Raw genomic sequence first — 10233 nt, forward strand, 5'->3', positions numbered from 1 at the left:
AGTGATCGGCGCGGAGAGACCGCTTATAAGCCGCGCGCTGGAACGAGAGAGAGAGACTGAAGAGAAAATTGGACGCAGAGAAAACGAACCGGTGGATCCGAGCACTCATTTTTGAACTGTTTTGAGCCGTCGCGGTTGCCACGGTGAATGCGCGTTGTGCGTGACTTTTGTTTGTTTTGTTTTATTTTAATAAAGTACGAGTCGCAGTCACGCCGACCCCTGTCTTCTTCCTTCCTGACTCTTGGACCTCATCACACTTTTATTTCATTACTGTGTTTAATACTACATTGGTTATCATAGATGTTACTGTATGTCGAATTCATTGTTGTGATAACGCAGCGCAGTTTTACGTGTTCTAAACAAATGTTGTAAAAGTACATTCGAACATACCCACATCATTTGACAAAATACTGATTAATCTTTATGTATAACACATGCTATGTTTATTTACATGGTCATAAACACAGACGTGATAAACAATGTCAATAAACTAAACACAAATCTAAAGCAATAATACTTCCCTTACATAAACATTACTATTACCGAATGCTACATTGGAATATAAAATTAAGCTTGCTTTGTCGACGGACACAGCAAAAATCGGTAAAGAATAACGGTGTTCCATAACGACAGCACGAAACAAGCTAACGTTTGTTGCTTGATAGACGCTACAACTACAACTTCCGCATTTGTCCAGGACTCCACGCAGTACGAGCGGAAACCGAGGGTAACGCGGATATGACGCAATTGACTGGCGACTCCCAGCTCTCCCCTGCTCTGACGCCCCGTTTCCTTGGTTAAAATCGCAATTTTCTCACGATTTAAAAATAGTTGGAAAAATTTGGGATATTGTAAGTAATCACCTTAACAAAATATATAACACTGGCCTTGAGATTATGGGATATTTTAATGCAAAATTCTTACATATTGTACCTTTAAGTAATAACGCAAGTTGGTTGTTTCCTGAAATATTTTTGTGTAGCCTGGCAAAGCTTACAAACTGCATTTGTTTCAACTAGTTCATTACTACCTGACTTTTTTTTTTAAAACATAGTGCACCCACACGTCGGCTCTGCAAGCTTTTTCGCCATGCTCGCTCCCGCTTACTTCTGAGACATTGGCCGTGTGAATGTACGACGGGAAACGTAGACAGCGAGTCAGCGATCTACAGGAACTGAGGAGGTCGTTTGACACACTGGGATTTGCTGAAATGCTAAAGTCATTTTAAATCTGTTTAAAGCATGATAATAAAAAAAAAAGTATCGATACTAGAGGTTGGAATGTCGATACACTATTGTGAAAACAAATATCGCGATAGTTAGCTGTATTGATATTTTTGCACAGCCCATAGTGTAGCTATATGTAGGCCTATGTGTGTGTGTGTATATAGCCTATATATAATATATATGTTGACAGAATTTACATTTTTAATGTTTTTTGGTGTTTCAGTTAGACTTTAAATCGCATCTAACTGTTTTGTCAAATTACCTTTTCTTGGCCAGATTTATAGTCAACAGCATGCCTGACTGCAGTCTTTTCCAATTTCTCCCAATCCACTTTTGCCTTTTTCTTCACATCTGCAAAAAATGAATTCAGATGTAAAGCACCTAACCCCCTCAAGTGCTTTGTAACATAGCTGCACCGTTCACCGTTCACCCCACCACCCTGCAGTATTGGTGTTTTTTTTGTGGTTGCATAAATCAATATTATGAATCTAAGGGTCAGTTTTTTTTTTGTGTGTTTTTTTCTTTATTAAATGATAATCCGACTTGTCTCCACACAACAGAAGCTTCTAACTTCTTCCTTTGGAATATATTATAGCCAAGATAGCATTATTCATTCATTCACTGTGCCATATGGTAACATCAGAAATGTGATTGTGAGTCTAGCCTGAAGGAATAGCCTGCGGTATCTGGGCATTCGATATGACTATCGATTTAGCTCACACCGTGAACTACCCTTTACTGGTTTTCTCTCTGGTGGTTTGGTTTAATGCATTCTCTTTCCTTTCCACCACTAATTGCTTCCTCTCTGACCTCAAGACACATTCTGCAGTTCTGGCGAGCATCTTATATATATATATATATATATATATATATTGTATGTATGTTTGTTTGTGTGTGTGTACGAACTATGGGTGGGATGGGAACAAGAGGTCACTTATAGTGGGATCCCATGGGCAGTAGGCTTCAATCTTTTGACTAGAGCAGTTCAGGAATGTGGAAGTAGTCTAAAACACCACTTTGAGACTAAGAGCTGACAAACTGTTCTGGTACCACAGTCACAGTGGAACTGTAATGGCTCCCCATTTTACTATAAGCTTCGTTATCAGGAACAGCTGCAGCACCTGAACTCCTGTTGTACCGGCTTTCTTTACTCCCTAGTGCACTGGCCCAGACTGGCCCTCTCATTTAAACACAGACGGCTACCTGCATGAGTGCCTGTTGAGAATACATCCATTTGGCCCTCTGTTTCCTCTTATGAATTGCCACTCATCTACCTCTTTCTACCTCAGTCCAATTACTGGGCAACGAATGCAGACGAAAGGAAACGCAATTATGATATGTTATTTCCGCCAATGTGCCCTCAAGAGCTTTACTTGAAGGAGCTTTTCACGTTTCCTGTAGAAAAAGTGTACACATTTTTAACAACTTAATTTTGGAGCTTGCTTGGCCTTGTTGAATGAATTTCCACCAGATAATATGATTCTAAACTAGTGTGATTATTTGATTTGCATCATAATTGCAAAAAAATTTGTGGAGAGTCTAAGGTGGATCCACTAGACACATAATGATTTACAATATATCCCAGACAAGTCAACTTGACCTTTTAAACTCAGTTAATATTGAAACGGGACAGATTGTTGAAAGGTTGCATCTGAATTGGAGTGTTGCACTTGTAGACGTTTGGTGGTTTAATTGCAGTCACAAGAAAACAGAAAACAAAATACAGCCACACAAGAAAGGTCACAGCCTGACATGCACTTTAATTTATCAAACATGACTCTACTTTTAAAGATTGTTTCAAAGACATTCACATGTGAGCATTATACCACTATGTGGACTCAGTGAAGGACACTAGTAAAATGAAATTATTCTATTCATTATATAAATAAATACATTTCTTATTATTCTATGCTATTATCTTTTTATCTATTTATTTAGCTATTGAATAGTTTTCTGGTTATTTTTTTATACTGGAAGCAGAAACAGAATTATATATTTTTTTACATTTTTAAAATTATTTTGTTGTTTAAAGCTTGTTTGGTTCCTCTGAAGAATGTTGTGCCTAACACAGCTGGAGTCTGATATCAACTGTGAATGTGGCTCTAAAATTAGACCCTTCTTAAGTTCTATACGGTGAAATTCAGGCATAATGAAATCACTAGTCTGGAACAGACACGTAATAATTAAAGTGAATATTAGGTGTCATGTGGATAAATGTGAAATGCAATGGAAGATTTTTCATGGCAAAGGAAGAGAGAAGCAAGAGAATGACTCATCATCGGCTCAACCACTTGCTATAATGTCACTTGTGTAACTTTTTCCTGTGAAACGAAATGTCAAAGATACTCTTTTCCATGTAATGAACAAAACATTGTGATCAGTCTGTGAAGCTCAGTTGCAATTTTGATATACTGTGTAATATATACTCATATATATATATTTTAAAATGTCATTTATTCCTGTGATGGATTTTCAGCAGCCATTTCTCCAGTCTTCAGTGTCACATGATCCTTCAGAAATCATTCTAATATGCTGATTTGCTGCTCAAGCAACATTTCTTATTATTATCAATGTTGAAAGTTATGCTGCTTAATATTTTGGTGGAAACTGTGATGCATTTTCTTTTCAGAATTCAATTCAGTAGAAAATTCAAAATAACATTTATTTGCAATATAGAAACCTCTGATAAAATTATAGTGTATTTTACTGTCACTTTTGATCAATTTAATGCATCCTTGCTGAATAAAAGGATTTTTTTTTTAAATCGTATGACTTTAGTGCTGTAATGCAGAACTGTAGTGTCTATAGTATATGCTTTTATATTATTTATTATATATATATATATATATATATATATATATATATATATATATTTATTATATATATATATATATATATATATATATATATATATATTTATTATATATATATATATATATATATATATAGGCCTATATATTTATTTAGAAAGAAAGAAAGAATATTGATAAAATCTTCATGCTATATCCATTAAATCATTTTTATACAGCACTCAACTCAAATATACAATGTTTCTTTTTCTGAGAACAACAGAGGCCTCTTTATTTTGTCTCTTAAATGCTTTATTCTTTTCTTTTGAATTACATTCTTGAATTGCTATGCCTTTTATCTGAATCTATTGCATTTATATGCCAATTACATGCCATACCTCTCTTGCCTTTTATAAAATGATATTTTCCTATAAAGAATGTTGAGACAGGGTCAGATGTAGGGGTGGAAGAATATTACCTATAATTTCCCTAAGAAATTGGTGCAGATTTCCATCAGAGGCTTTGATTGAATTTGAATCCACAGCAGTCAATTGAAGGATGTGAGGGTGAAAAAGAAAAGAAAAGAAAAAGCTGTTAAATAAATCCATAGATTTTCTTTGTTCATTGCTCCATGTAGTGGTAAATTGCACATCACTGTCTTAAGCTTCCCTTTCACCAACTTGAGAGAAAAGTTGGTGAAAGGGACCAATTTTTTTTTTTTTTTTTTTTTTTTTTTTGAAAGACGAAAAAATTATGTTTTTTGTTAATTTCTGTATTTCATGCATTATTAATTGTGTTTCAGTTGGAGTGTTAGCACAATGAGAAATTCTGCGGATAAAAGGAAATGCATTGCAAGGCCACTGAAACAAAATGAAGGAAGTCAGGAAGATAATGAAGTGCTCGCTGAGACGTGGGGTGCGCAATTCCTTTATTCTACACGTCTAATGCCATTCTGACGGGATTGCTTCTATGCACTGCTGAATAAACCTAATCAAAGCTTTTGAGATCTGCCCTGCAAAGGTAACACTAGAAAAACAACTGTAAGACAACATATCATGATACAACGGCTCATGATATATTCTTTTTGAGGAAAGAAATGGAATCAATTCAAACCATTTGACAGACATCAGGATGGCCACTAATGGCTAGTAAGCTGGGATAGGTTTTCAGTAAAATTTGGAAGAAAAAGAAAAAAAGAAGATACATTTAACTTGCAATTCAGAGGAGCAGCCAGCAAGGACCGGTATTGCATACTTTCATCTTAAATTCTTTGGTTCCTATCATGTTTAATTTTTCATCACTGCCTTTCATGTCAGTTTAACTTTGATACTAACACTCCTCCATCAACTCTATTCAAAGGACACGGGTATCTTCTCCAATTGGGTCTGACAGTCCAGTTTATTTTGCAATGTCTTCAGGTTTCAGTGATATATTCGTCTCCGCAGGCACTGGATAAAGAGCACCAAAGGTAGTCAGCAACAAACCTTTTTATTAATTGTCAACTTAAATGATCAACTTTGTATTGATTATCAACTCAAATTTAGTTTGTGTGCAACAAAATGAGCAACTGGTCTTCTTGAACACAGGTACTTTCAACAGTGACATGAATGAACTTGGCTCCAGGCTGCAATTAAAATGGTGACAAATGCAGCAAAAAATTAAATTTAAAATCTAGTCACCACTAAAAGTTGGGAAAGCTTTTTGGGCATCAACATGTGATTTTGTCTCATCAAGGTCAGTGCCAGTGTTCCCTTGTCTTTCCTTCACATCAACAAACACAGTGCATGCTGTGATGATCGATTCGCAAACAAATGACTTTTATGATTTATTTTTTATTGAGTCAGTTGAAAATACGTACAACTTTAACTATATATATATATATATATATATATATATAAAAAACATTTGAAAATATGACTGGTTATTTGGATTTGATTTATAATTCTAAAGTTTGAAAGGGCTGTAAAGGAAAGTTTGTTTGCGTAACATGTTGGAACAATATTCAACCCATTTTTTTCTCAATCATGCAGAAATATTCTTTCAAAACATGGTGCAAATACAATCTAGCATTAAATTAACTATGTTATACTAAATACTAGAAAACACCCACCATTTGTATCAGGAAATTCTGCAACTGTTCAATTTAAAAAGTCCCTTTGATCCTAAATGCTTCATTTTAGGAGATTAGACTCAAATTAGCTAAAAAATGTACTTTTAATACCTCAGCAACATCATGTCTATTAAAAGTAGATGAAGTGCAACACCATTAACATGAAGCAGCAGGATTGGTGCACCTCTGAAAATACCAGCACAGCTCACTTCCTTCAGAAAACAGTTGACTCAATCTCTTAATTAATTTTCACTGGACAGAAGTATTTTTAGCCTGCTCAGGATGGCAATGAAGTGATATTTTTCATGCTGGTTTGGAGAATGAGAAGTCATTGGTGGTCCCGATGTGGCTGAAAAGTCGTGGCACGCTAGCAATGTTCAGACATTTATTTGCTGAGGCAGTTACTCCCCTGGAGCTGGAGACAGAACAGATTGAATGTCATGCTGTGCTCTCTAGCATCCAGCACTTACTCAGACTTACTGAACGCATGTGTTGGTCTGACCTGATCGCTTGCTCTAGTCTGTTCTCATCCAATAATATACTTAAACAAGTCCAGTCAAGTCATCTCATTTATATAGCGCTTTTAACAATGTAGATTGTTCCAAAGTGGCTTTACAGTGATAATATGAAATTGTCACGGGTGACAAAATGCGGGGAAAAGCGGAACCTTTCTTTTCTCTTTCTATGTCCCCGAGGGGAGTTATTTTGGTGTAACACCTCACTCCGGTTCCGGGTGTAGCGGAGATATTGCGCAAACTAATTACAGCTGATGCACGACAGGTGTGAGGGAGAGAGAGGAGCGGTGTTTGCACAGGCTTTCCGCTTCACAGGAGGAGGATAAAAGAGCCATTCGAAGTCGAGTTGAGGTGGAGGTTGGAACTGGTAAAGGTCAATCGGTGTTCAGTTGATCAGTTGTTTGGCTGGGTCTCAGTCGTTGTGTTTTGGGGTAGAAGATCTCCGGTTTGGACGCTTACATTGGACGCTGTCATCCTGGAAATTCGTGTAAGTGAGGAACTGCCATTTGAGTCTGTCGTTTGGAGCTGCTTGTGGAAAATTACTGGATTGAATTGTTGCTTGGATCTGCGCTGGAAGAGGAAAAGAGAAAGATAAGTGAACTAAATTACATCGTTGAATCAAATGTAAAGCTTGAAACAAAGACTGTGAATGTGAAACTTACTATTGAGGAGGACATCTGTTTCAGATGCGCTGGAGAGAATGGAGAGTTGAATATTCCCATTGAAATGCATGGACGAAGCGAGTTTTCTGATCAGCCCTACTGTGTGTGAGTGATTCGCAGTTGTTTGCCTTACCTGATGCACGCTGAATTAATGCTGTGGATTTGTAGTGGACACGAGTGCTGTGTGCTATGCTGAGAAGAGTCTCCCAACGCCTGCTTTCATTCTTGTGAAATGATCTACTTGTCCTCATCCAAAATTCGGAACGATGCAACTGAACTGGTGAAGTAATGCTTTGTATTATCCTCTCTTCCACTGAGTATTGTTGTGAAGTAATCCCTTATTGAAGGCTCCTGTTAACTCTCTCTCTCTCTGAAATTACAAGTCTCGTGAAGAACCGTATGGTTGTGGAAAAGTCTGAACCGTTATACTTAGTGATGGAGCCCTGAAGATGTATAACATCGCTGATAAAGTCGCAATTTCCTTTTTATGTCTTGACGAGAGAAACTGCTGTTGAGAGAAGAAACCTCACCTGTTACCTACCGTCTGAGTCCTGCAGATGTGCAGCAACGCTGTGAAGTGAGTTTTAAAGTCACAATTTCCCTTTTATGTCCTGACGAGAGAATCTGCTGATAAGAGGAGAAACCTTACCTGTTACCTACCGCCTGAGTCCTGCAGATGTGCAGCAACGCTGTGAAGTGAGTTTTAAAGTCACAATTTCCCTCTCACGTCCTGTTAAGAGAATCTGCTGATAAGAGAAGAAACTTTACCTGTTACCTACCGCCTGAGTCCTGCAGATGTGCAGCAACGCTGTGAAGTGAGTTTTAAAGTCACAATTCCCCTCTCACGTCCTGTTAAGAGAATCTGCTGTTAAGAGAAGAAACCTTACCTGTTACCTACCGCCTGAGTCCTGCAGATGTGCAGCAACGCTGTGAAGTGAGTTTTAAAGTCACAATTTCCCTCTCACGTCCTGTTAAGAGAATCTGCTGTTAAGAGAAGAAACCTTACCTGTTACCTACCGCCTGAGTCCTGCAGATGTGCAGCAACGCTGTGAAGTGAGTTTTAAAGTCACAATTTCCCTCTCACGTCCTGTTAAGAGAATCTGCTGTTAAGAGAAGAAACCTTACCTGTTACCTACCGCCTGAGTCCTGCAGATGTGCAGCAACGCTGTGAAGTGAGTTTTAAAGTCACAATTCCCCTCTCACGTCCTGTTAAGAGAATCTGCTGTTGAAGAAGTAAACATTACTTGTTACTTGTCGTTTGAGTCCTGCAGACGTGCAGCAACGCCGTGGAGTAAGCCTTCCTAGCCACTATCGTTCCATTGTGCCCCGAAGACAGTGGAAAATCGTTTCAGTGGCTACTCCGGTCCAATAGCTCGAGAAGACAGGAGTTGCTCATTCTTTCTTCAAGTTGATTATTATTCAATAAAGATTGTTACCTTTGAACTAAATTACCTGCTTCCTCTTTTGTCCATCTGTTGCGTGCCTGTGGTGTTGGCTCCTCACGGTGGTGTCTGGAGTCAGGGGCGGCTGGTCATCCGAGTCCGCCCCGGCCTGCACCGGTGACACAATTTGGCGTAAGTCGGCAGGGTTGCCACCGTGAGTTGTAGCGGCCACAGGTACGCGATGGTGGATGAAGAGGTTCCACCAGTTCGCTCACAAGTAATGCCCATCATGATGGGAGCCCCTTGGGCACAACGCTATGGAGGACCAGGATCGGAGCTGAGTTTTCAGGACTGGAAGGCGCAGACGGAATATCTGGCTGGATTACAAGGACTGAGCGCATCGCAAAAGGTACAGTTTGTGCTAGGATCGTTAGAAGGAGAAGCCAAAAGGGAAGTTCTTGCTGCATCAGAAGCTACGCGGGCCACTGTGAAGAATATCTTTGATTTCTTGTCTGGAGTATATGGAGATTCTACCCCGGTAGCCATCCTTCGTGCCCAGTTCTTTAACTGTCAGCAGGGGCCTCAGCAGACTCTGCGAGCATACTCCCTGAAACTGCGAGAGCAGTTTGGCCGGCTGAAAGGTCGACAAGATCATGGACTGGGAGAAGGAGAGGGCTTATTGAGAGACCAGTTTGTTTTGGGGCTGCGTGAAGGACCGGTGCGCCAGGGCATACGGCTCCAGCTTCGACGAGACCCCACTATGTCTTTTGAGGCTCTTCGACAAGAGGCCTTGGCGTTGGAGTCAGATCAGGGAGAGACGACTCGGACACCGGTTCGTGTGGCGGCCAGCAGCGCCACAGTGCCCGCGCCTGTTGAGTCAAGTGAGTGGAAGCAGAAATTGAGGACAGAATTACTGGAGGATGTTAAGGGACAGATGGCAGAGTTGTCTCGGAGTCTTTTGGGTGAGCTTCATCGAGGTCGAGTTGAAGGTGGGCCGATGGGGCGAGGAAGATCATATTCAGAGGAGGGGCAAGGACCGGTACGCCGCCCTCCGCGTCCGACGGGCCCCTGGTTTCAGTGGGATCATCGGGGTCGACCCATCTGTATCAATTGTGGAAATCCGGGACACATCAGCCGCCAGTGCGACCGTCGTCGAAGCTCTCAAGGGGGTTTTTAGTCCCACCGGTCACTGTGGGTCAAGTGGCCGGGACCCCTTCAAGAGACCCTTGTTCTGTTCCTGTGATGAGAGACGACTGGGTTGGGCGTTGTCCCACCGTAGAAGTTCAAGTTAATGGAATGAAGATTAATTGTCTGGTCGATACAGGTTCTCAGGTCACATTGTTTTCAGAGAGTCTGGCTCTGGAGTTATTCGCGGATCATCGGCTTCACAGGACGGAAACTTCAAGACTCACATTACGTGGAGCGAATGGATTGGACATTCCTTATACTGGGTACATCGTGGTAGACTTTTTGGTTCGAGGGGTTCCTGTCCACCAGAAGGGTGTTGTCATTGTTCGGGACCATTGCTTGGGTCTCCATCGAGCACTGC

The 10233-nt window shown here is 40.0% G+C and overlaps 1 protein-coding gene across 1 annotated transcript; it reads left to right on the top strand.

Moving 5' to 3' along the window:
- Window positions 1-6790: 6790 nt before the first annotated feature.
- LOC311277662 (uncharacterized protein) lies at window positions 6791-9861 on the top strand (the record flags this gene model as incomplete). The annotated part of the gene is made up of 3 exons (XM_084388031.1): window positions 6791-7587; window positions 7686-8474; window positions 8566-9861. The coding sequence occupies exon 3, from the start codon at window positions 8926-8928 to the stop codon at window positions 9859-9861; it is 936 nt and encodes a 311-aa protein (XP_084244157.1). The 5' UTR covers window positions 6791-7587; window positions 7686-8474; window positions 8566-8925.
- Between the last annotated feature and the right edge of the window lie 372 nt (window positions 9862-10233).

Source organism: Rutilus rutilus (assembly GCF_951802725.1).
Source record: "Rutilus rutilus genome assembly, chromosome: 18".
Lineage (NCBI taxonomy): Eukaryota > Metazoa > Chordata > Actinopteri > Cypriniformes > Leuciscidae > Rutilus > Rutilus rutilus.